Genomic DNA, 27,286 nt, shown 5'->3' on the forward strand with positions numbered 1-27,286 from the left:
TTCTCATTATCTGCCAGGGAGATCAAAATCTCTTGCTCCATTCTCTGGTATCACACTGGCAGGGGATTGTGGTTACTGAAAAATGTCTATATAACCTCAGGGAGTGGAAGACTCTTAGTCTTTGCTTGTGTGGATACAGGTAGGCCCACAGTGTTTTCTCTGGTTTGGGCTGGAGTAGGGTAGTTATTGTCTAAAAATCTTCTGTTTTGGTAAGTTAGTCCCCTCCTACTCCTTTGACCAGAAATAACAGGTTTTTGATGGGACTTCCTTTGTCTGTGCCTATTAATGTTTTTTGCTTGCTAGCTTCTTCAACTCCAAGTCTGAGATATAAGAGACACAGAGTAAATTCATTTAATTTCTCATATCCTGAGGACCATAGATGCCTTCTTTCCACTTTTTCAAATATTCTTATGTTTGCTTTATATGTAATGTCTAGGATTTTAGTAGTAATACGAAGAGAAATAGGACACAGTATGTCTAGTCCATCTTCCCTTATCTTAAATAAACAGAAATACTAAACACTCTCCCTTGCTGTCATTTACATGTTTTTAAGAAATAAAATACTGTGACTTAAAATGAATCAGAACAATGATAATTTTAGAAAATTATTATGTGGGGCTGGGGATGTGGCTCAAGCGGTAGCGCGCTCGCCTGGCATGCGTGCGGCCCGGGTTTGATCCTCAGCACCACATACAAACAAAGATGTTGTGTCCGCCAAAAACTAAAAAATAAATATTAAAAAATTCTCTCTCTCTCTCTCTCTCTCTCTCTCTTAAAAAAAAAGAAAATTATTATGCTGATCCTGAAAGATACATCTTTTGGACGTCAATATCATGATAACAACATTCATGTTGAGTCTTCTTAATTATTGCAATCAAGATTAATTTTTTAGATTCTGAAGAAGGGATGACAGGTCCTTGTGAATATCATGTCCCTGTCTATGGCCATACCACCCTGAACGCGCCCAATCTCGTCTGAATATCATGTCCCATTGCATGGGTTTGTTTTTGTGGTCCAAGGTGCAGCAAAACCAGCTTTGCAAATGTTGAACTTTATTGTCTATCTTTTGTGTTAAAGAAACTATAGTTACTATAATATTGAATGTGCCTTTTCTAGCTCATCACTGAAGTCTACTCCTCCAGCACACACTCACACATCTGGAGATTATGATCCAGCTGCCAGGCCAAAGACCTTGCCTTTTGATGTCATTTGTGTCCAGCAGTGGATGAGATGCATGCTCTTCAGGAATCTTTCTATGAATATAATTTCTCACAACTGAGGGTTTTTTCTTTGTATGTCCTTTATTCTTTGTTTCTTTTAATTTTTTAAATTTGTTTTAATTAGTTATACATGACAATAGAATGCATTTATGCACTTTGATATATATATATACATATATATAGATGGGATATAATTTCTTATTTTTCTGAGTGTACATGTTATAGAATCACATTGCTCATGCAGTCACATATATACATACAGTAATAATGTGTGTTTCATTCTACTATCCTTCCTATTCCCACATCCCCTCCCCTCCTGACTCTTCACTTCCCTCTACCTAATCTAAGGTAATGCTATTCTTCTCTAGTGCCCCCTGCCTTATTGTGAATTAGCATCCACATATTAGAGAAAACATTCAGACTTTGGTTTTTTTGGGACTGGCTTATTTCTCTTAGCATGATATTTTCCAACTCCATCCATTTACCAGCAAATGCCATAATTACATTCTTCTTTAAAGCTGAGTAATATTCCATTGGAAAAAAAAATATATATATATCACATTTTCTTTATTCATTCATCTATTGAAAGACACCTAGGTTGGTTCCATAGTTTAGCAATTGTGAATTGAGCTACTATAAACATGGACATAGCTGCATTACTATAGTATGCAGATTTTAAATCCTTTGAGTATAAACCGAGGAGTGGGATAGCTGGGTCAAATGGTGGTTCCATTCCAAGTTTTCTGGGGAATTTACATACTGCTTGCTTGCCATAGTGGTTGTACCAATTTGCAGTCCCACCAGCAATGTATGAGTATACCTTTTTCCCCACATTCTCATCAACATTTATTGTTGCCTGTATTCTTGATGATTACCATTCTAACAGGAGTGAGATGAAATCTTAGAGTAGTTTTGATTTGCATTTTTCTAATTCCTAGAGATGTTGAACACTTTTTCATATATTTGTTGATCAATTGTATTTCTTCTTCTGTGAAGTGTCTGTTCAGTTCCTTAGCCTATTTAATGATTGGGTTATTTTATTTATTTATTTATTTATTTTGTGTGTGTGTGTGTGTTAAGTTTTTTTAGTTCTTTCTATATCCTGGAAATTAATGCTTTATTGGAGGTACATCTGGTGAAGATTTTCTCCCAATCTGTAGGCTCTCTCCTCACATTATTTATTGTTTCCTTTTGAGAAGAAGCTTTTTAATTTGAATCCATCCCATTTATTGATTCTTGATTTTACTTCTTGTGCTTCTTGTTAAGGAAGTCAGATCCTAGGCTGACGTGGTGAAGATTTGGGCTTACATTTTCTTCTATTAGGCACAGTGTCTAGGCCTTTGATCCACTTTGAATTGGTTTTTGTGCAGGGTGAGAGACAGAGTTTTAATTTAATTTTGTTACATATGGATTTCCAGTTTTGCCAGCACCATGTGTTGAATAGGCTATCTTTACTCCAATGAATACAACTGAGCTTTTGATAAGGATGTGACTACAAGGAATTCAAGGTTTACCTTTTCTAATAAGAATTACTGGGAATGGCAATAGGCCACCTTGTTGATTTACAATAGGCTACTTTGTTGATTAAGGGTATGCTTGCCAGAAAGTGAGGTAGAAGGGGCAAGAGAGTTAATGCTTATCTTGCAGGGAATTGCGATGATCAAATGTATGTGGGAACCTCCACTTAGTACATGACAACAAGGAAGCCAGTAATAAATGGCTGTTCCTTCTCCCTACCATACCTCAGTTCCTACCTCCCAGCTTCTGCTTCCTATTTCATACCTCAACATTAGTCCTTTTCTACTTTATTACCTTGTTCATCTTCCCCATTAGAGGACTTCAGAGGGCATAAGAGATGGCAATTTCCATGGTAATAAGCATCCCTATTAGTTTAAAGTTTAATGGTCCCTTAGTGTCTGTCTGGACTGTGTTCCTAACCCATGTCAGAGGGAGGTTTCCAGTGAGCTCAAGGGCTGTTGAGAAATTGTCAAACATAAGCTATTATATCCAAGTTGTCCTAATTAGGTACAATAGCACATATTGTTATTTGGTCTCAAGAGCAGAATTATGAGGAAAACATTCCATCCTGTCCTGATCTCACATCCCTTGGGCATTCCAAGAATTATCATCTCCCCAGAACATGCTGATGAGGGGTAATATCAACAGTCTATGGGCGATAGAATGTGAGCAAAGGGGTAGAATAGATTGGGTAACAGAGAGCCAACTTCACTGAAGGCATTTTTAGATCAATGAGGATTTGCTCTTTCCTCATCTTCCTACATATTCCTTAAGACTTTAAGGCCACAAGATTTTCCTGCTTTGCTAAGCCCTGTTTTTTTGTACTGACCCCAACCTTGTTCCTGCTCCTGCTCCTAGCTCTGACCTGCTTTGCCCACTCATTAATTTAGCCATCACCTATCAGCTTTATAATATGTCGGGCACTGTTCTGAGATAGCAGATATAATAATGAACAAAATAGGAATCTCTAACTTCAAAGAGTTTACAGCCAAATAGAAGACAGATGAAAATCAAATAAGTTCAAAACAGTATGCAAAATTGAAGCTGACTTGGACATGAGGTTCAACGATCTTGCTCTTGACTAGGATTCTAACACTTTTCATCCCTCTGTTCCTCCTCATTGCTAGTCTATATACTCACAGCAGCTTTTCCTGTCCCCTTCTACATCTGCTAAAGGATCACATGAGCATACACAGGAGAGTTTGAGACTTGTAACTGTCTTCCCTAGCATGAGATTGGAGGTGAGGGAGAAATGACCACATAAAGGAGCCCTTTGGGAACAGGAAAGGTACATACTGCAGCAGAGGAGAGCAACAATAGCCAATCCTCCTACACTTTAGGGGCCCACTCTGGCGCCTTTGAGCTGAGTTGGTACCCTCATCCCCTAAATCACGAATCTCTTCCTTTCTTTTCTTAGTAAGGCTTCCATCCATGATCATTTTCAGTTTGATAAATGGGAGAAGGAACAAGTGATACTTGAGCCAAAATACTTAAAAGCCCTGCCCAGCAGAAGAGATGGGTGGGATGGAAAAGGGTTTCAGGCATACAAGAAAAATCCCTCAGCATAGTAAAGACTCTGTTGAGAGAATGAGTAAAGCATTAAGTGCAGGAGGTGGAGGCTCACTTGATCTCTGGGGCAGCTGAGAAATTGGGATTGACCTGAAAACCTCCGAGCCACTGAGTGGAATATGCTATCTGTATGCGACATCCACAGTGTGCCTACTCCTCTGACCATGTGATCCTGGGTCATAGGGTTGTGGAATTTAATGAATAAAGGTAACATTTTGAAATTCAGAGGAACAACAAAGAATTTTTTGTAAGTATATCCCATGCAATATTTGACTCTTGAAGCAATATTTTAGACAAAATATGTCCCAAATATTACATGGGATATACTTATACTAAAACATTCTTTATTGTTTATCTGAAATTCAGATTTAAATGGTGTCTTTTATTTTATCTGGCAACCTTTCTTAGGTGGGATGAAAACTACTATGTAAGGGAAGGACTGGTTTTGGTTTTGTCTGCTTGTAGGGGCCTAAAGTAGAATGAGTGGGGGTTAGGTCTAGGGTTGAGGATTTCACTGGGAGGGACCTCAGTGAAGGCCATGGGGAGTCCATCCCTGGGTGGCTTGGAATTAGAAAACTCTGAGAGCCCTTCTAGTTCTGACAATCTCTGAGCTTCAGAATGACCAGGAATTTTGTGATGATGTAGAGGGACAGGACCGAGAGCTGGATGCTTCTAAATGGCATTGACCATATTTCTGTTTGGTGTTAGGATGGTGGGATGCATGCTGATGCTGGGCACATGGTCTTCTCTGTGTGAATGTAATAGCAGAGCCTTTTAAATATTCTAAATGTTCACATTGCTAGGGGTTCTACTCTTGAATCTCTGGTACCCATTTTCCCAGGTCACACAGTTAGAGGGAAGATGGCCTGGGGCAGTGTCAGTTTAACTCTGGGCCTTTACTAGTGTCCCTCTCTAACCTTCTCACTCCTCTCTTAATCAGGGTGAAAACAGTGACCTACATGTGGACACTATTTCACAGTTCACAAAGTGACCAACCATCTGTTACTACTCAATGTCTCTATTTCCAAGTGAGGGAACCAAGCCTCATAAGGTTGCCCCATGCCACACAGGCAGGGCCTCCATCCGCTCATCTGTTTTTATAATGAAGGTCAAAGAGTGTTTACTGCATTTCCTGTGTTAAGGGTAGGGCTATCCAAACAGTAAGACCCAGAACCATCCAGAAAGTTTCCAGATTGGGGGATGAAGGGTCAGGGTCAGGAGACTGATGTGTGAAAATGTGGGAACCACACAATTCCTCAGGGCCAGAGGACCTCCTCGGGGTGGCTCAGTGGTGGGAGTGAGAACTCAGGCCACAGACATTCCTCCTTTCCATCAGGTAGCACTTCCTCTCTTTTCAAGCCTATTTAGCGTCACTTGTTGCATTGGCACTGGCCCCTGGCAGTGTCTTGGGGCCCTTGAACTTGGCCGTCAGCCCACCCCCAGCTAGGCTGAGGCAGCTTCTCCTTGGCAGGAAAGTGCAGATCATCTCTTGCTAGGCTTCCACAGTGCCTCACAGAATGTTCCTCTTCCTCTTCCCTGCCTCTAACTCCAATTCTTTTGTCAAATTCAATCTTTCCTGGAATTCCAGTTGTCAACAGATTTAAAGAAGAGCTGGTTCTCTGTTTCAAGAGCCGACTATAGAGTTCACAATCCTTTACTCAGCTTCCCTCGCAGTGCCCCCACCTCAGTTGCCCCTGTAACAAGTCTCTGGAAAGCCAGGGCCAGCAGAATATGCTTTAGAAAATGAGTAGCTGGCCTTACTAGTCATCCCAGGGGCTGCTTGTCTCACAAATGGTGACCTAAAAGAACCTCATAATTTGCTCCACCTACCCTGTAAGAAGTGTTTCTCCTCCTGAGTTCCCCATCCCCACTGTTCACCCTCGGGGAATGAATCAGAATCCTGGCCATGTTCTGTGGCTCCTCTCCCCCGCATCTGTATATCAAATCCCCAGACTGGACTCTTTCCTATCTGTCTGAGGTCTTTCTGTCCCTTGCCTGTGTTCCTTAAGAGGGAATGGTTTCCGAAAATTTCCCTAACAAGAGTTTGGATCCTGATAAGGGGTGAGCCTCCTCTACAACAAAACAATAAAGTTAGTTTAATGGGAGAGTGGGAGAGAGATCTAGGCCAGCAGGCCTTTTGTACTGACAAGTCTCCATGAGCCATTATGGGGAATTACACCATGAGCCACTTACTCTGCATGGAGGTGGACCTGGTCCTTTAAGTAGGTGTTGGAGACAGACAAAGAGTGAATCATAAGTCAATCACAGGGGCAACTGGGTTCTGACAGCCCCCTGGTGCCTGAAATTTGTCCTCATTAGGCATTTGATATAAATTATCATGCTTGCTCAGAAACTGATCTCTCTTCCTCAGGGTCCAAAGGATTAAGGCCAGAATCCTTGCCTTGGAGTCCACGCTTTTGGAGATTGACCCTGCTGCCCTTTTCTGCCAGGAGGACTTTCCTAGAACCAACATTCCAGCCAAGCAGGTGCCCTGCAACCAATAACCTCTATGTATTTTTAGCAGAATTGAGTAGCATAAGATTGGAAGGTACCCAAGCTGGGCCAGGGCCTATGGTGGATGCTCACCAACAGAACTCCCCTGTGGAGGCATCTGAGTCTCAGGAGAAATTTTAAGTAGGGCTTTTAAAAAAATAACTTTATTTTATTTGTTTATTCTTTCTTTTTATGTGGTGCTAAGGATCGAACCCAGGACCTCACATGTTCTAGGCAAGCGCTCTACCACTGATCCACAATCCTAGCCCCTTAACCAGGGCTTTGGTTTCAAAGGAGACATCTTCTGTTACATACATCTAGAATCTGATTACTTCCCACCATTTCCACTACTACCACACTGGTCCTAGGCACCATTATCTCCTACAGAGGAGTAATTCCATAGCCCCTCAAAAGTCTCTTCTTTCTTCCCTTCCCCTTTTAAAACACAAACCAACCTTGTCTCTTCTCTGTTCAGAACCTTTCAGTGGATCCCCATTTTGGTCAGGGTAAAAGGCCAAGTCCATACTTTGACCTAGAAGACCTTCTATAATCTAGATCCTACCAATCTCTCTGACTTCACCTACTTAGTTCCTCTAACTCAATTTGCTTGTCTTTTTGATGCAAGGAGCTATGAAGTTCATACAGCCATACTCCTTGCTTCCTCATGTCCATCAAGCCTGTACTCAAATGCCACCTTCTCAGTGTGGCTTTCCATGACCACTCCTTTTCACTATAAAGCCTTCTCTTTCTACCCAAACCCTTCCCACCACTCAGTACTCCAAGTACTCTACCTTATGCTGTTCAAAATTTTCACCCATAACATTGATCACCTCATAACATACTATATAATTTGGTAATTAACTAATTTCTAGCTATCTTCCTTTACCACATTGCAAACTTCTCAAAGACTTGGATTTGTTTTGGTTTATTTTCTTCACTGATGTAACCCAGCTGCCTACAACAGTGCCTGGCATATACTGTGTCCTCAATAATTATATGTTCCATTAAGAAACCCTTCCAGGATGTCTCTCCTCCAAGTTCTTGACCCACAGCACATATCTGGATGAACCTATATGCCTTCACATTCCCAAAATTCCATCATACACAAACACATGCTTGCAGATGCCATCAAATGAAGAGGATATGTAAACAAATGTGCTGACAACTAGAGACCTTTGTACATGCAGATGCACACGCAGTGGTCACATGAGCATATGTACATGCATTGGGAAATCATATTTTCAAAATAAATTTATTATGACCTTGAAGGAACTTTTTTGCAACATTTTGTTATAAAACTTCAAACATACGGAATAGTTGAAAGAATAATATGGTGAACACCCACTGTCTAGATCATGCAGATAATATTTTGCTATGTTTGATTTTATATCTAACGATCCCTCTATCCACCTAGGAATACATTTTATATGCATTTCAGAGTAAATTGCAGACATCAGGACTCTTCACCATTAAACACTTCAAATGTTTACATTTAAGGTAAAATTTAAATTCAATGAAAGGCACAAATACTAAGTGTATATTCACTGAATTTTTACAAATGAGTTTTTGATCTATGTAACCCAAAGTCCTATCAAAAGAGATAATATCTTAGGCCCCAATTTCCTTAATAAGACTCCTATAGCTCAACAATTAAAATCAAAAGTCAATAAATGGGATGGATTCAAACTAAAAAGCTTCTTCTCAGCAAAAGGACCAATCAGTGAGGTGAATAGAGAGCCTACAATTTCTAACAAATTTTTACGACACATACATCAGATAGAGCACTAATCTCTAAGAAATATAAAGAATTCAAAAATCTGAACACCAAAAATCAAATAACTCAATCAATAAATGGGCTAAGGAACTGAACAGACACTTCTCAGAAGAACATGTACAATCAATCAACAAATATATGAAAAAATGTCCAACATCTCTAGCAATTAGAGAAGTGCAAATCAAAACTACTCTTAAAATTTCACCTCACTCCAGTCAGAATGGCACCTATTATGAAGACAAACAACAATAGGTGTTGGCAAGGATGTGGGGGGAAAGGTACACTCATACACTGCTGGTGAGACTGCAAATTGGTGCAGCCAATATGGAAAGACGTATGGAGAATCCTTGGGAATGGAACCACCATTTGACCCAGCTATCCCTCTCCTTGAACTATACCCAAAGGACTTAAAAACAGCATCCTACAGGGACACAGCCACATCAATGTTTATAGCAGCACAATTTACAATAGCTAAACTGTGGAACCAACCTAGATGCCCTTCAGCAGATGAATGGATAAAGAAAATGTGGTATATATACACAGTGGACTATTATTCAGCAGTAAGAGAGAATAAAATCGTAACATTTGCAGGTAAATGAATCGCGTTGGAGAATATAATGCTAAGTGAAGTTAGCCAATCCCAAAAAACAAATTCCAAATGTTTTCTCTGATTTAAGGTTGGTGATTCATAATGTGGTGGTGGTGGGGGGTCATGGGAGGATTAGATGAATTCTAGATAGGGCAAAAGGGAGGCAGGGAAAGGGAGGGGCTGTGGGGGTAGGAAAGATGGTGGAATAAGATGGACATCATTACCCTAGGTACATGTATGAAGACGCGAATGCTGTGACTCTACTTTGTGTACAACCAGAATTATGAAAAGTTGTTTTCTATAAGTGTAATATGAATTGTAATGCATTCTGCTATCATATATAACAAATTAAAATAAAAAAGAGATAATATTACTTTCATCCCCCAAACTTTCTTCAAGCTCCTTCTTAGGAAATCCCTTAGCAGAGAGCAACCATTGCTCTGATTTTTTTTCAAGATAGATGAATCTGTTTTGATTATTCTAGAACTTTATGTATATGGAATAATACAATATGTGCTAATTTATTCATTCATTCAATAAAAAATTGTTCAGTACCTAATGTGTACCCAGAGACATACATGTCATGTTTCTTCCCTGTGAGTAATGTGTGTTCCTACACTGATCAGAAGGCCAAAGGCTTTTCAGGGTCTGACCTGTGACCTTCTCTCTTTAGCCCTCCAGGTACATTCTGAGGGACCACAGATACTTTGACCTCAGAAACAGAGATGTAAATCCTGTGTCCCATTTGAGCGCTGGGTTCCTTCCAGCCCACCCTACCATTTCAGGCTGGCCCTGAAAACTTTTCAGCAGCCTCACCTCCACCTACTCACTTCCCATACCAGGACTTCATCCATGCTTCACTATCCAGGTGAGCAAAGATATGTCACAACCTCAGTTCAGGCCAAGTTCAAGTGGGTAAAAGTGCAGGTGGGTGGGCAGATGGAAGGCTCTGACAAGCAGAGGCAGATGCAGTCCTGCAATCTTTTGGAGGGAGAGGTGTGGCAGGGGGCGGAGACTAGGCAGCGCTAGAGAAGAAAGCATGAAGAGAGGAAACATCGCTGGCCCCTGAGCAGTGAGGGCTGGTGACAGTCTAACACTTACCTGGAGCCACTGGGATCCTGGGCATAATGCTCTTGCCCTCCAAGAAGGACCTCAAGACCGCCATGGAGGTCTTTGCTATCTTCCAGTGGGCCCTCAGTGCCTTCCTTATCGGTGAGTCTTCAGGCTTCTGGAGGGTGACCAACGATCCTGGCTTACCTAGGAAGGAAGGATTTGGGGTTGTTAGGATGTTTAATGCCCAAATTGAGGTTGTCAAACACGGACAGTTGGTCACCATGGTCTGTGTCCTGACCCACCTGGGCTGGGGGGCATGGCATTTGTGAAACCTGTGGGTATGTGTGAGTACCTACAATATGTGCCTGGGCAGGAAGGAATGCATGCCTGTGTACGTGTGCATGTGTGCCTTTCTGCAGGTATGTGTAGCACACCTGGGTCTACACTGTGGTGTGGAGGGAATGTTATAGATGATGGGGAGCAGTTCCACTGAGGCTGGCTAAGGAGGAGAGCTTGACTGTGTAACCTCAGGAAGTTGAGCAAACCCTATGTGAGTGGGAGTGGACCTGATGGTATGACAGTTTTTCAGGCCCTCCTTGTCAGTGTCAGCTATCATTCTGTGTGTAGCTATTACTATGAATTTTTATGCAGAAAATAGCTTCTACTTCATAAGATTGGCAGAGGCTAACATGAAATGATGGATGTGAAAATGCCTAGCACAAAGGAAGTACCTAATACATATGCATTCCCTTCTCTGGTTCTTCCACATAAGCTATTCATGCTAAAAACTACACACACATAATGAGAGTTGGCACTCAGAGGGAGGCTTGGAAACCTGTCGTCCAGAGGAACACATCCATTTATCCATCCATTTTTTTCCAACACCTGTGCCACAAACACTCTGTGAGGTTGATTGATATGCTGGCCACTGTGTTCTAGATGTTGAAATAAACCATCACTGTGGGAGGGAGGCCTGGAAAACAAAACCAAAATCTTGCCTGTCCAATGGTTCATGTGAGTAGTGGCTGGAGTCAAGGACATGAATTAATGATCCTGTAAGCTATCTGGGGAATGTACATAGGCCCTGAGAACTTGGGAGTTGGCACAGGGACCTGCCAACAAATGGGACATTTCTTACTGCAACTGATTTCCAGGCTAGGAGCCAGGGAGCAGGGGGCTCAGAGGCCTGCCTTGGGTGCCTACCAGGACTCCCTAAGACTGAAAAGAGCAGTGTTAATTAACCTAGGAATGATGGCAGTTAGAGCTGGAAGAGACCAGAGAAGGGAATGCATATGTATTAGGTCCTTACTTTGTACCAGGTAATTTCACATCTGTTATTTCATGCCAGCCTCTGCCAATCTTGTGAAGTAGAAGCTATTCTTATACATAATAATTCATACTAATAGCTGCACACATGGAATGATAGCTGACACTTACATAAGACTAGCTAACATTTATGGCCCCCTTATTTCATGCCAGGCACTGTTCTAAGCACTTTATGTGGCTAATTAATCACCATTGTCCAGCTGAGCAAGCTGTAGTTTGTGCGTTCAGTACAAGATTACATGGCTGGCAGGGGTGGAGGTGGGCTGGGAGTTGAGTTCCTGAGAACCTAAGTTCCTTTCTTAGGCAATTGCATCTGCTGACTCACTGCTGATTGGAAGTTTGGGGTGAAACCCAGAGTACACAAATGCAGAGGGGGAGACAGGAAGTCAGGCCTTCTGCATATGTAAGAGTTCCTTACTGGAAAGAGGAAAGGCCAGCTCAGAATGGCCTCCTGCTGAAGACAGGGTCCCAGCTGGGCCTGTGCACTCTCCCCACTATGTGGCCTGGGCAAACACTGTCTTCAGTAAGGGCTGAGTTCCCCATATGGCTGAATGGGTAACCGTCCTCACTGCCAATTCTCTGGCTACTGGGGCTCAAAAACATCTGAAGTGAAAGTGCCAAGAAAAGTACTGAGGAAGAGCAGTTTCCCTTCAGGGCTAGGGCGTCTTCACTTGGTTAAAAAGGATCTTTGGATTTGGCTCCAGGAGTCCTAGAAACTTTAATCAGTAGCTTTGTGGCACCTGCCACCAGTTCTTCCCTGTGATGCTGTTTTGATGCAGAAGCTTTGGGACATTGGGTTCTGTTCTAGGAGTCACATATCTCTTATCTGAAATGCTCAGGACCAGAAGTGTTTGAGAGTCTGGATTTTCTTGTTTTGGAATATGTGCATACACATAATGAGATACATTGGGGATGGGGCTCAAGTCTAAACAAGAAATTGATTTATGTTTCATCTACAGTGATCTATGTTTCATCATCTGGTAGTAATTTTATACAATATTTTCCGAGCACCCAAATTTTACAACTGTCACATGAGATTAGGTGTGGAATTTTCTACTTGTGATGTCATGGTCATTCTCAACTAGTTTAGGATTTTGGCCAGATGTACTGGTGCACACCTGTCATTCTAGCTATTGGGGAGGCTGAGGCAGGAGAATTGTAAGTTCAAGGTCAAACTTGGCAACTTAATGAGGTCCTCTCTCAAAATAAAAAATAAAAAGGATTGGGAATGTAACTCAGTGGTAGAATGCTCAGTACCACAAAAAATGTTTAGGATTTTGGAACATTTTGAATTTGGGATTTTGGGGATTAGGGATGCCCAACCTGTATTGTCTTTCTTTCTTTTTTTTTTTAAAGATAGAGAGAAGAGAGAGAGAGAGAGAGAGAGAGAGAATTTTAATATTTTATTTTTTTTTTAGTTATCGGCAGACACAACATCTTTGTTTGTATGTGGTGCTGAGGATCGAACCCGGGCCGCACGCATGCCAGGCGAGCGCGCTACCGCTTGAGCCACATCCCCAGCCCCTGTCTTTCTTGAATCGTTGTCCTAGCCCCAAACTTGTCTTGCTACCCATCACAGCAACTGTGTTCCCACAGAGAGCAGAGTCCCCAAAGTCTAAGAGTTGACACTGTATTGGAGAAGAAGAATGACCATTTATTGAAGGCCACCCAGGCTTTGGCTTTGGCTTTGGCTCTGGGAGTCCCAGACCCCATAAAGGGGATGGAGGATTTAGGCTGCTATCTCTCCTTCCTCAATCTAATCCCCAGTCTCACTCCTCAGAATAACCACTCTTAGTGGAATTTTTTGTGTATGTGTGTGTGTGTGTGTGTGTGTGTGTGTGTGTGTATGTGTGTGTATATATAGGCAGAAATGATGGAGATTTTACATATTTATGTATAAATGTATGTGTATAAATAATGTATGCACCCCCCCGCTACAGCCTCTGAAAGGGACTATAATATAGGTGTTGAAAATGAGACTGGGAGTCTGGAGCCAGACTGCTGATTTCAAATTCCAGCTCTATTAATTTCTATCTGTGCAACCTTCAGCAAAGTATTTATTGTCTCTGAGTCTTGTTTTTCTCATTTGTAAAATGGGTATATAATTAAAATATATTAATCTGGATAGTCTAGGAATGCTGTAGTAACAAATTAACCCTGAAATCTCAGTGGCTTACGTCAGAAAATGTTTATTTCTTTTTCATGCTAAATGTCCAAAATAGGTGGATGGGAGTCTCTGCCCACTGTGGACACTAATGTTCAGAAAACAGAGGCAGCTCCAGATGGGGATGCTACAAAATGTGGCTTCAGGGGTTATCACAGCATAAGAAGGAAAGCGAGTGCAGAACTCATGTGAACTTCTTACTCTCTCCAACCAGAAGTGATAGGTAAACAACAATGAGCGGTAGCCTTAGCCTTATTTTGAACTTCTTTAATTATGAATGAGGTTGAGCATCTTTGTGTATGCTTACAAGTGATTTCTATTTTTCTTTTAACTTCCCATTCATGACCTTTGTCTGTTTTTCCATTGAATTCAAGTCAACTCTTGAAAGGCAAAGAAGGGACAGATTTGGGGATAGAGAGTGGGCAACATGTGAAGATGCCAGGACGAAGGGCAGAGCCAGTGCATCCAAGGGGCTGCCAGTGTTTAAGTGGAGTGGGAATAAGAGGCACAGAATTGGTGCTTGGTATATAGTGAATGAATGAATGAATGAATGAATGAGAGAGGAGTAAAGAAAAGACTGGAGAAGCAGGCAGGGAAAATATTGTGTAGGGCATTGAAAACCATGGAAAGAACAGTGTTTGGTGATACATGTAATAATTCCAGTGACTGGGGAGGCTGAGGCAGGAGGATCTCAAGTTTAAGGCCAGCTTTGGAAACTTAGGAGACCCTGTATCAAAACACACACACACACACACATATACACACACACACACACACACACAGAGAGAGAGAGAGAGAGAGAGAGAGAGAGAGAGAGAGAGAGGGAGGAATTTGGACTTTTTCCTGAGTGCCATATGGAGCCAGGCTGGGGTTTGGCACAGGATGATGGCATCAGATTTGTTGTTTGGAGAGAACATTATAGTTCTGCATAGTAAATTGTAAATTGATCACAGAAAAGCAGGAGTGGAGGCAATGATGCCAGGTAGGAAGGAGACTTTTGAGACATGGTGATGATTTGGACCAGGCTAGTGATGGGCATGAAGAGGAAAGGAGAGATTCAAGAAACTGGAGTAGAATTGACCTGACTTGATAATCAGAAGATGTCAGTGAGATAAAGAGAGAAAGCAAGACTGAGGGGTTGGGTCCCAGGGTGAGCTGGCAGAGGGGTGAATGGAGCAGAGAAGGGTTAAGGAGGAGAGTGGCTGAAGGGCAGATGAGGATAGGGAAAAAACTCTCCCAGGGGACTCTTAGAGTTAGGCTCTGGGGTGCACAGAGCGGTAGCATGGGGCAGTCAGAAGAGCTCTAGGTCCTGGCAGCAGAAGATGTGGGTTCCAGGGTTGGCTCCTCCCATACCAGCTCACATGGGACAAGTGAGGCAAATGAGCCTTTGGAACCCTCCTAGCTCTTCACTTGATGTGGAGTTATATCCATCTGGAACCTAAAGGCCTTGAAAAGAAGACCCTTTTAATAAGTGTGAGGAAGACAGGGTAGATATTGGTATTTTAATTCCCATTTTGCAGATAAGGTTCAGCTTTGTCTTTGATCACATACATGGTAAGTGCAGATCCAGGATTCATCCCAGTGTAGGGTGCTCTGCCCTAGGCCATGTTCCTGTCTGCAGCACTGCCTGGGTTTGAGCAAAGGCTAAGGGAAATTAGGAAGTATCCTCTGTACTAGACCCATGCCTCTCTTTAATTCTTGAAGTCAATAGTTTTATGTGGCTTGTGTCACAATTGTTAGCCACAACTGCTGGCCTTTGCTCTGTCCTTAGTCTTAGTTCTGTTCCGCAGAGGCAGACACCTTATTTTTAAATTTTTTTTTTAGTTGTTGATAGACCTTTATTTATTTTTATGTGGTGCTGAGGATTGAACCCAGGGCCTCGCATGTGCTAGGCAAGTGCTCTACCACTGAGCCACAACCACAGCCCTGAGGCAGTCACTTTCAATTTTGTTAGTTTTTTTTTTTTTTTGTATTTACCTCCATATTTCTGAATTTTACTATTTGGAATTCCTAAATATTACTATTATCTTTCTTTCTTTCCTTCCTTTGTCCGTCTGTGTCTGTCTGTCTGTCTGTCTCTCTCTCTCTCACTCATATTGTGATGGAACCCAGGGCCTTGCATATGCTGGGAAGTGCTCTACCACTGAACTAAAGCCCCAGCCCTACATATTACTATTTTCTGATGTAACCATTTTAGACACTATGACTTTCTAATATTGAAGATGATTTTCTAATATTTCTATATACCTAAGATTGACTTCTTAATATTGACTTCCTAATAGTGAAGATGGGAATTTGGCTCTATACAACATTGCTAGAATTTCCTCTTTCCCCTCCCTCCCCAAATTGTTATAGCACAGATATTGATTAAATGCCTGGTCATACCTAGGAAATCTTAGTCACAATCAAACTCTTTAGTGTACCAAGATTATGTTTCTGCTCTTGTTTGACTTCTTGTTTTCCCTGGAGTTCATAATTGACTCATTTAAATTTCTTTTGTTATCTGTTAGACATCTATTATTTATAACTAATTCATCTCCAAATTCCCCACAGACATTTCAATCTCTCAAAATATTCAAACATATCAGGAGTCTTTTTTTAATCTTTATTTTTATTTATTTATTTTTATGTAGTGCTGAGGATCATACTCAGGGCCTCACATGTGCAAGGCAAGTGCTCTGCCATGAGCCACAAGCCCAGCCCCCACATCAGGAATCTTTAAGTTCCCCCCCATTCTTCTTATTTCTTTGAACACATAGCTGCTGGAGCCCAGCATTTTCTTGTTACCATCTGGCCTAACACAGGTCCTTGAGGCAACTTGGGTGCAAACTTTAAGAAGGTCCTCACTCTCAGGGATATGCAAGTGTTGGGACAGTGCTTGCACATCCCTAAGAGTGACTGTCTTCTTAAATTTTGTGTACTGAGGACTTTGCTCATTTCTTCCTCTCCCTGACCCTGCTTCATTGGATCAACATTTTCCTGGATCCCATGCCTTCCTCTTTCTGGGTTTACACCATAATTTTGGTGAAGCAAATCCTCAAGGAGTTTTCTGAGAAAAGGATATGGGAGAGAAATGATCTGAGATTGTGTATATCTGAAATTGTATTCTACTTTCACATTTAATGAATAATTTGGCTATACAGAGTATCCCAGCTGTGTGTCAGGTAAGTATAGAAGCTCCTTGAATCATTATGAGGTTATGTCCTGATAAAACTATTGGAAGTTGAAAATATCTTAAATCAAAAATGAATTTAATACATCTAACCTACTGAACCTCATAGCACTGTAGAGTCTCAGTTGTTTATTTTTGTGATTATGTGACTGATTGGGAGCTATGGCTTGCTGCTGCTGCACAGCATGCAAGAGAGGATCATACCACATATTGCTAGTGCAGGAAAAGATCAAAATTCAAAAATTGGAGTTCAGTTTCTTTTGAATGCATATCACTTTTACATCATCATAATGTTGAAACACTGTAAGTAAAACCATTATAATAAGTTTGGGACCATCTACATTTGAATCTAGAATTCCTTTGGTTCAATTTTTCAGAGAGTAATTCTCTCATCATCTAGTTGTGTAGGGGAGGAGATGAGACTTGCAGTTCTAATTCCTTGAGATAAATTCAACCACTGATTTTTAAAGCCTGTGCATCATCCTTGCCTTTTGAGACACTGGGTCCCTCCAATTTCTAAGTCTTTGCCAGATTCTTCAGTGCAAGCAGGCTTGCTTCTTGTAGGTATTCCCCTCACAGGCGCTTAGACTCCAGATTTCTTTATTGTTTTTTAAAAACTTTTTTTAGTTGTAGATGGACACAATACCTTTATTTTAATTATTTATTTTTATGTAGTGCTGAGAATGGAACGCAGTGATTCACACATGCTAGGTAAGCGCTCAACCACTGAGCTACATACAGTCCCAGTCCTAGTTTTCTTTATTCTTAATTACCTTCTCTTTCATCTATTTTACAACATGCAAATATTTGCAGATAGTTCTCATCCACTGTTGGGCCTCTCTTAATTCTTTTTCTTCTTATGGATCTATATTAAAAAAACATTTTAGGGATAGTTTTCATGGGGCTCCAGCAAAAAGTCAAGACAAAAAGTTGTGTTCAATCTATTATGTCCAATTAGGAGTGTTTTCTGTCTTCTCTAACCTTGATTTTGACCCACTTTCCCACACAATCTTACCCACCGATGCTTTAAACATTGAACCCAATAATAATACCAAGTGTGGCTCCCTATGACTCATCTCCAGTAACTCTTTAGTACTCCAACATACACTATTCCTAGCTTCTTGGAGATTAATGTGGCCTAGTACCTTCTTCTATCCCAGCTTTTGTTTTCCTTTGTTTCTTGTTTGCCATCTTGTATGCTTCCAACCTGCTGAAGTTGGGTTTTCACTTCCTTGGTGTCCCCTCCACTGAAGTCTTGCAGAGAAGATGCAAAGAGGAAAACATGAGTTGGAGGAAAACTCTTCCAGGAGTTCCATCTTCTGATGGCTATAAGTGGCTCCCTGCCATTGACCCCACTGCAGACAGAGCCAAGCCCCAGCAAGGTCCTGGGGATGGAGGGCTTACTGTGTGAAACATAGTTGGAGAGGAGAGGAAAACTCCTTGACTTCTAGACTTGAATCAGGTTCCCAATGTCAGAGAGAAGAAGGGGATTGGGGACCTGAGCATGCAAACCATGTACTAGGGTGAGGGAGTGAGGGTTGAGTGGGCCTGGGTGAGAGTATATGTGACTTTGGTGGACAGAACTTGGGAGGGAGGGTAAGTGTGCGGGACTGTTCACAACTTATTATTTCTGGGCTGGGCTCCCTCCAGTGATCACTGTGCTCCTCGTCAACCTCTACCTGGTGGTGTTCACACCATATTGGCCTGTCACTGTGCTCATTCTTACCTGGCTGGCTTTTGACTGGAAGACCCCTGAGAGAGGTAAGGGCCCTGTGCAACTGTGTTGCCATGTACCACATACACTTCCCTCTTCTCTCCTAATCCTGAGTCTTTGGCCAATTCCCTGGCAGCCCTTCAGTCTGTCTCTCCCTGGGCTAGAGAGGCTGAGGGAAGGGTTCCTTTTAAGGTGTCAGAAAAGGCCCCAGTTAGAACTGGAGTGGGTTAGGGAAGGGGAAGCTCATGAAACAGAAGCTCAGTCTGTCCTAAATTGGCCCTGACATGCTTACCCAGGTTGTCACTTTTAAGAGGCCAGCAGCAGATAAGAGTACCCTGTGGCAAGGGAAGAGGACAGTGGGGTGGACAAAGCTGTGCTACATTGCTTCTGCTTTCAGGTGGTCGCCGGTTTGCCTGTGTGAGAAAGTGGTGCCTGTGGAAACACTATTGCAATTACTTCCCCATCAAGGTGAGTAGCCCCAGAGCCCCAGTGGGACCCCAGGCCAGTACCAATTCCAGGGTCAGCAGCTGGGTCAGTTGTGGTGGTGGGTACCATCCATATCGGGGCCTATGAGAGTGATGCCTGCTGGGGTTGTACATTGCCCAACCTACATAGCCATTCCCAGAAGCCCTTTCCTTCCAGGTCTCTGGCCAACAGGAGGCCACTGCCCTGGATGTAGCTCTCCTGACTCCACTTTCCTCTACAGCTTTTGAAGACTCATGATATTTCCCCCAGCCACAACTATATCCTTGCCTGCCACCCTCATGGGCTCATGTCCCATGCATGTTTTGGTAACTTTGCCACCGACAATAAAAACTTCACCAAGATGTTTCCTGGCATCACCCCTTATATGCTCACCCTGGGAGCCTTTTTCTGGGTGCCTTTCCTCAGAGAATACATAATGTCTACAGGTGAGTTGGCTTCTAGGGCATAAGGTCAAAAAGAAAAAAATGGGGAGATGGGTGAGAGCAAGGCCAACTCCATGATCTTCTGATCCTGAACAGCTACACTAGGCTGGTCTAAAAGGAGGTTTCTAGCTCTTCCCCTCCCTTAAAGACAGATGGAGGTGGGGATGTTTGGGGGATTGGAACATGGCCAAAGACCTCTTGACTTTTTCTGCCTGCCAGGGGCCTGCTCTGTGAGCCAATCCTCCATGGACTTTCTACTTACCCAGAAAGGCACAGGCAACATGCTCATTGTGGTGGTTGGTGGCCTGGCTGAGTGCAGATACAGCCTGCCAGGCTCTTCCACCCTGGTCTTGAAGAACCGGTGTGGTTTTGTGCGCATGGCCCTTCGGCATGGGTAAGGACAGCTCCAGGGGTGGTGGGGATCCAAAAGCCCAACGGGGAAAGAGGGAAGGGTGTTGAGGAAGTGGTATCTAAAGAGGGAGGTGGGAATATACAATTTACTGTTACTAACCAGGGCCATAATAAACATATACAATTTGTATTTGTCATTGAAACAAAAAAAAAAGCAACCTTGAGTCCAGGTTGGAGTAGAGCAACAGCCAAGTCCTGGAGGCTTTTCTGCATACCGAGAAAGGGTAGATGGCCAGCCCTCAGCCTGTTCTCCCTCACATTAGCCTCTCATCTGGGCCAGTCCCTCTTGAAAAGGGGTCAGGCTGAAACCCCAGCTCAGAGAGAGCAAGCTTATTATGTGGGGTAAAGGGAAAGAAGCTGAATGAAATGGCCCTTGGGTTTTATGGAAATTCAGACCAATTGGTTCCCAGGAGTACCTGGGCTTTCTTCCTTGAGGTTGCTGCTGCTTTGCCTCCATGGGAAGCCTGGGCTAGGCCATGGAGCCCCCACACTCAGTCCATGGACCTAGGTGCAGCTGGACTGAGATCTGGGGAGGCCTGCAGACAGACTGAGGGACTGCCTTCAGCAAGGTCCCTAACTTTCTGGGCATTAAAGAAGATGCTTTTTCCTTTCAGGGTGCCTCTAATCCCTGCCTATGTCTTTGGAGAGACAGACCTCTACAATCAGCACATTTTTACTCCTGGGGGCTTGGTCAACCGCTTTCAGAAATGGTTCCAGCGTGTAGTACATATCTACCCTTGTGCTTTCTATGGGCGTGGCTTCACCAAGAATTCCTGGGGCCTTTTGCCCCATGCCCAGACTCTAACCACCATTGGTGAGTATCCCTTTCTATTGGCAGCATCAGTCGAGGATGTAGGATCCAGTTCTGAGGGGAGCTTTGGCTCTGGCTGTGCTCAGAGACAGGGAGGCTGGCTAGGATGCGTGGCAAGTTGGGGGCAAGGGTGGGGAGAAGCTGGGCTTGAGGCCTAGGGCACCTATTCTGAGGAATGAGCCATTCTGATACTTTTCCTGTTCCCTCTTCTGTCTCTCCTGGCAGTCGGGGAGCCTCTAGCACTGCCCAAGATTGAGAATCCGAGCAAGGACATTGTGGCTAAATACCACGCACTCTATATTGACGCCCTACGCAAACTGTTTGATCAGCATAAGACCAAGTTTGGCATCTCAGAGACTCAGGAGCTGGTGGTAGTTTGACAGACATCCCAGCAGCCTCACAGCTTGGTTGGAAGCTGTGAAACCTGTGAAAAAAGGAGGTCGAAAGTCTCCTATCGGACTCCTGCTCTCGATTTGATCAGTCCTCATGGGGAGGGGAGGGGTTGTCCATGGGGGTGTTCTGTGTACTGGTCCTTCCACTTCCATCTTTCTCCTTTTAGCTCTTTGATTTCCCCTGAGGGCCATGGGGAGTTAGCTTCAAGAGGCAGGGATGCCCTAGGGTAGAGGTGCCCTGAAGGCTCCCTTAGAAGGCATCAGAATTGAGGAAAACAATGGACACAATAAAAAGCCCATCTTCTGATATTACGTGAGCCCCAACTAGTCTGTTCGGAGGGCTGTAGGGTCCCAGCTCAAGTCTATCCTTCTTGAAATCTTCAATAGCCCCATCTTTTTGCATCAGCCTCTTGTAGGACCGGGTGCCTTAAGAGCCAGTGGGCTTTGAGTTTAGGCTTTACTACCTTCAAGCCATGTGACCTTGAGGACAGTCTCCTCTGAGCCTCAGTTTTATCTGTAAAATGGGACCAATAATCCCTCCCCTACCTACCTCAAAGGCTGTTGGGAAGAGCAAATGATACTGGATGTGACTGAACTTTATAAACTGGAGAGCTATACCAGATTATTCTCCAACCATTTCCTGTCCTTGAGTTAACAATGCCCTCAATTTCATGTCATCTTAATTTTAAAAGAAATTTAATAGTGTATGATCTTGCGTTGAAAGTTTAAGAAATGGCTACCAACTGCCACTCTTATACATACTTGTTTTCCATCTCATAAATCTATAGTAGAATGCGTCAGGCTCAGGCCTTATTTGTCATCTTTCCTTTAGCAACTTGACTGTACTTGCCTGGCCCTATGACTCTGTCCTTTGAGTACCTGTTTTCCAGTAGCCATAGAGTACTTTCCTTCCAAGTAGCAAGTCTCTCAGACTCTTGGCCCAGTGGATACTGCAATGACAGGTAACAAAATTTGGTCCACAGGGCCCTTGTTCTATCCCTGTTGAGTGTAACACCTTTTGGTCCAATGATTTACCTGCATTGAATTTTTCAATTTGGTTTAGAATACCCTGTATATAGTGTGACATACATTTTTGCCCTGGGTGCCTGCCTTATGTGATGATTTACACATGGTGTGGCAAAAAATGCTTCCACTTTTTTGCTTTCTCTGGTACTTCTTGTGCCAGGGATTATTGTGCTCCCTGAGTTATCACAAGGTGCTTTTGTTTTGTTTGGGTGTTGGGGATGGAATCCAGAACCTTGTACATGCTAAGGATGTGCTCTACCACTGAGTTATACCCCATGGTGTTTTGAAATAGTCTCCAAGTTTCCTGTAACTATTTTCCCTTTCAAAACAAAACAAACAAATAATCAAAAAATCCCCTTTAAGGCAGCCAGAGGACCATCTTGGGTTCCAACATATGGCCTATGCACATCTGGCCACTACAGATCAACCTGGGCTTCTGTGCTTACATGTCACATTCTCCATCTATACATTGGAGACAAAGGCTGCATTGGGTTGTGAAAAGTGACCAGAATGCTTTTGGATTTTGGGCTACATGTTTCTGAGTTCTCTTATCTGGTCCTCTTCCAGTGGGCCTCTTCCCTAGGACAAGCCTCCACAGGAAGAGTGTTGACCAAGAGGCAGAGGCAGCAAGGGAGAGGGGAAAGTGTCCTGCACTGGGAACTGACAAGGTTGAAACACCTACTAGGTGGATGGCCTTCCACAAGCTGCTTAAAATCTTTGAACATTGCTCTTCTCATCTGCAAAATGAGGTGATACCTTAATGATGAGCTGAAGGCTAGATTCCCCCAAGCTGTTTTGGGTCAAGGCCTGAAATATATGTTAGTCTCACATGCTGGTGTCCTTGCCCCAGGACAATATTCCTTTTGGTAGGACATCTAGCCTCCCAGAAATATGGTTCCAGATCTAGGGTGATAGGGATGGGGGCATGTGGTTTGGAGCACAGAGAGGATGTGGGATGCTCCTGACAGGAAATTCAGACTATGTTCTTTCTTTTGTTCCCTCTGAAATGAGTGCCTTGGTCCCTTCTCTAGCTCATGAGTGGTATAATTTGCAAAGAAGCACCTAGCCCATAGGAAGTGCTCAAACTGATTTCAAGAACAGGAGGGGGAAAGCGCTTTATTTGCAAAGAATAAACCATTAATTTACACAAACTTACATCCCAGTTTATATACATTATATATAGTTTATATACACAGTATCTCACACTGGATGCTGACCCCCCAAAAGCAGCAATGGGCCTGCTCCAGGCCATTCTCACAACAAAGCCTACTCTCCCCTATCCCAGCTGGAGCTCTCTGAATAAAGAAATAACACACCCCAATGCCTCCTGGAGAGCCCTGAAATGGATTAAAAGATAAAAAAATTGGGTTCTTTCTCTGTACTGGCAAGGCCTAGGGGAGCCCTGAGGCAAGGATGGGACCTGAGACAGCACTAGGGTGGCCTAAGAACTTCCTGGTACTGGGCCAATCTGGAACCTTTTAGTACACAGGCAGGAGCTGGGCAAATGTGTGTGTGGGGGGCAGAGCAGAGTTCTGATGAAGGCTGCCTCTTTCCTCTCCCTGCCTGGCCAGGCTCCTGAAGGGGGCCAAGCACGTCCAGCCTTGAGTAGGTGGGTGGAAGAAAGAAGGTGGCCCCGTACAACAGGGGTGGCTCTTCTCCTTCCTTTTCTCTGCTGAATCTGGAGGTCAGAGCTTGCTCATCATTGGGCAGATCACCTTCCCTCTCTGGGCCTCGGTTTCCACATGAGTAAGAGGGTGGAATGTAGGTCAGTCTATATTCACTCTAAAGGCCTTTTTAGTTTTAAATTTCTCTGAATCTTCTAGTTACATAAGACACACACACTCACATGTGAGTGCATACAGGGTTCCTAGCCCTTTCCTGTTAAGCAAAAGAAATATGGCTCAGGATGGATAAAGTGGGGGAAATAAGGCAAATGCTACATTTTACAGGGAACCAGTAGCTGAGCAGCCTCCCACAGCTGCCTTTTGTACCAGCTTGGCTGTTGAAGCCAAGCAGCTGGCAGAGGCTCCTGCCATGCAATTCTCTTGCAAACCTGTCATCTGCTTCCCCTCCAATGTCCTTGTCCCATTCTCCACACTAGCCTTAGCCTTCTGGTAAATTCCCATCATCATAGTTCCAAACTGTAAATCTATCTCCACATCCTCCAACAGTAAACTGCTTCACTACTTCACCAATGACTAGACCACAGCAGGGTTCCCCAGCTATTTCTTATTTGCTTTACCATCACTCCCTGTCTAGGGAGGGTTCAGAAAGAATGTGGGGTCTAGTGGGAATCCTGCTTTCCCTATAATCCCTTCCATATCTGGAGAATGGGATGGGTGTCAGACTGTCCTTTAGGGGTACAATTCAGAATTTTTTCCTCCTTTCTCCTCAAACCCACTTGGCTTTAGAATCAGCCTTCTCTCGAATCTTCCTGAGAGATGCTGATATTATCAAGGTCTCTGTGTTCTGGTAGAAAGAGATAAGGAGTCACTTAGTAGCTGTGAGGAGTCCGTGGGCTCCTGGTGGCTGTCTGTCTGTAAGGAGGACTTTGCCTACAGTAGGACTCCATTTGTGATGGCTGCTTGTTTTGTCAGATGGGTGAAAAGAACATCAGGGGCTACCCATTATGGGGTCCCAGAGGCTGCTGCTTGGATGTGATGCCAAGAAGATTCTTCTCAGCAGCCTCTACGGCTGATGGCTGTTTCCCAAAGAGATGTTTGACCCTTTGCTACAAGAGCTCCTGACAGCCAAGAGAACTGGGATTATTATCAAGTAATGAAAATGGGCATCTCTGGGTTTCTCCCTAAGACTCTCAAGGATCTTGGTTCCATATCATCACCTTTATTGGTTCTCTATAGACCCCAATTCCACACAGTTCTATGGTGTAAGGGAATAATTTTGGAGTCAGACCTAGCTGACTTAAACTGGGTGAAATCTTAGTCAAAGCACTTCACTTCTCTGAGCCTCATCTAAACAATGGCATTTGAGATATTCTCTGCTCTGCCTTCTTCAAAGGAAACAATAAAAGAGAAAGTACTTTCCAAACTTTGAGAGGTTCTGCCAGTTCCTAGTACAATGGCAGATTGTGTAAGGCACTTTAAAGGAGTTGAGCCTGTAGCTTGCCTTGCCTCTGCCTCTGGTTGCAAGGCTGTCATTAGCAACTGGACAATAGAGGCCTGGTCCACCACTTCTTGCCCTGACCCTTGAAGGGGAGGCACATCTGAGAAAGAAATACCTGTTGTTCTTGGTAGATTCCAGTTGCCTGAAGGAATGTATTCCCATCTCCTCAGAAGAAAACAGATTTTAGGAACAAGAGGAGCAAACTGTACAAGGCCGACCCCACAGCGTTGGCCTGGACCTAGCACTTAGAAGCCAGGTTGTATCCAGGCAGGTAGAAATAAAGCCCTTGAATGGTCCTAGCATTTGACCTGGCAGGAAGCTTGGGGTTGGGCCAAGGTGCTTTTGGACCTGAGCTAGGGCACAGAACCCTGCCCAATGCCCAGATGCTGGCTTCTCCTGAGCTTGACTTCAGTGAAGCAGCAGGGGCTCTGGGGTGACTAAGCTCTAATAGGCCATTGGCTGCTGTCCTTTCGGATGAAGCCTGTCCTAATGATCACTTGGGTTGCGGCAACTTGGACAAAACTCCCCTGTCTTATCCCTACCTCTTGCCCTTTCTAGGCCAGGTAGTAAAACTCTGCTTTGCTGATGCCCAAGGGCAGTCTAGGGTTTGGGAATTCAGAAGGCTACTGTGGCAGCTGCCTGTTAAGAGTCACAAATATTAGAACTTGACTTAGGGACGTTTGGAGGTCATCCAGTCCAACCCCTTGCCCTCAGACACGGTTTGATTAGAATTAGATGAATACTTCTTGTATTGTTTAGTAAATGGAAACTTCTCTTTGTGCCCAGGTAAGCTAAAGAATATCCCAGACTGACATAAGCACAGGTCCCAGGTTAGGCACCTGTCTCAGACAGAGGTAGGCTCTGTGGAGAAAGAAGACAGGAGTTCTAGTCAGATTGGGGCAGGTGCAATTGCGAGGGGGACCCTAGGGAGTTTTCTGAGCATGCAGCATAGCTGTAAACAAAGAGACATGTGGCCCCAAGTACGGATTTAGAGTCTTATGCAGGCAGGTTTGTGGCTGTTCCTGCAATGGTTCCCTGGCAGAGCGAAGTTCCCGTCTCTGGAGCCCAGAAAGCTGCCACAGCGTGGCTCTCAGCCTGAGTGGGAAGGGCTCCCTGACCCTCTTGCAGGTCACAGTGCAGAGCAGCAAGAATGCTTCCACTGCCAAGGACACTTGCTTGGCAGGTTTTTCCCCTGGTCTCTGCCACCAGCACCTATCTTTTCCTTCCTGGCTCTCTCCTTAGGCTGTAGCCTAATGCCACCCTTGCCCCACCCCCAGCCAAGAGAGGAGCAGCAGCACCCTTGGGGTCACCCCCAGAGTCTGGAGTGTACCTTCACTTTCTCTGGTCCACTGCCCTGGATCCTCATTTTAGTGCAATAATGATAAATCTGACAACAGGGACCTCGGGGTTGAAGAGTCATGCCATAAGCCAGTCAATAAGGAGCCAAAGAAGGTTTCTGCTTCCTGTAAACCCTGGGGCTCCATCAACTGTCCTGTTAAATCAAAGTCATTCTGGAAAATCAAGCAGGCCTTATCATCCTGGAGTCACTGGGGAATAAATAGCACAGGGGCGTTTTTCTCTGTGGCTGCAACGCCAATATACCTCACTCCACAGCAGCACTTAGAGGTTCTGGGAGTCCCGGCTCCCAAACCTGGGGCAGGGACATGGGCAGGGGCAAAATGGGGGGAGTCTAGGATGCAGGGGCTTCGCCCAGCCTGATGGCCCCAAAGAAGGTGGTGTGCTTGCTCATATTGATAGAGATGTCGGCGTGCACCATTTTCACGGCGATCTTCTGCCGGGCCTTGAGGAGGCAGACACCCGCAGTATAGCAGGTGTTGTAGTTGGTCTTGCCTGTTTCGATGCTGCGGGTGCACTGCAGGAAGGGCTTCTCATCCACCACCACCTCATAGCTGGCAAAGTCAGTGAAGTTGATGTAGTAAACCTGGGTGAGAGGCAACAAGAAGGGATTGGGGAAGAGAGGAAAGAGAGGGTGGGGGCCCTCCCCTATAGTGACCAGATAGGA

The 27,286-nt window shown here is 43.9% G+C and overlaps 2 protein-coding genes across 8 annotated transcripts in view; one reads left to right on the forward strand and one right to left on the reverse strand.

The window, feature by feature from the left end:
- The first annotated feature begins 10,290 nt into the window (after positions 1–10,290).
- Positions 10,291–21,102, forward strand: Awat2 (acyl-CoA wax alcohol acyltransferase 2). The gene is made up of 7 exons (XM_077107504.1): positions 10,291–10,375; positions 18,529–18,639; positions 18,990–19,060; positions 19,299–19,503; positions 19,720–19,894; positions 20,526–20,725; positions 20,948–21,102. The coding sequence occupies exons 1-7, from the start codon at positions 10,291–10,293 to the stop codon at positions 21,100–21,102; spliced, it is 1,002 nt and encodes a 333-aa protein (XP_076963619.1).
- Positions 21,103–23,350: 2,248 nt separating this feature from the next.
- Positions 23,351–27,286, reverse strand: part of Eda (ectodysplasin A) — a 332,917-nt gene continuing 328,981 nt past the window's right edge. For all 7 annotated transcript variants that reach the window (XM_077106621.1, XM_077106617.1, XM_077106619.1 and 4 more), the window contains one exon: positions 23,351–27,205. In XM_077106621.1, the coding sequence (XP_076962736.1) occupies positions 26,954–27,205 (252 nt within the window). In that variant the 3' untranslated portion in view covers positions 23,351–26,953. The remainder of the gene's footprint in view (positions 27,206–27,286) is intronic.

This window comes from Callospermophilus lateralis, chromosome X (assembly GCF_048772815.1).
Source record: "Callospermophilus lateralis isolate mCalLat2 chromosome X, mCalLat2.hap1, whole genome shotgun sequence".
Classification (NCBI taxonomy): Eukaryota; Metazoa; Chordata; class Mammalia; order Rodentia; family Sciuridae; genus Callospermophilus; species Callospermophilus lateralis.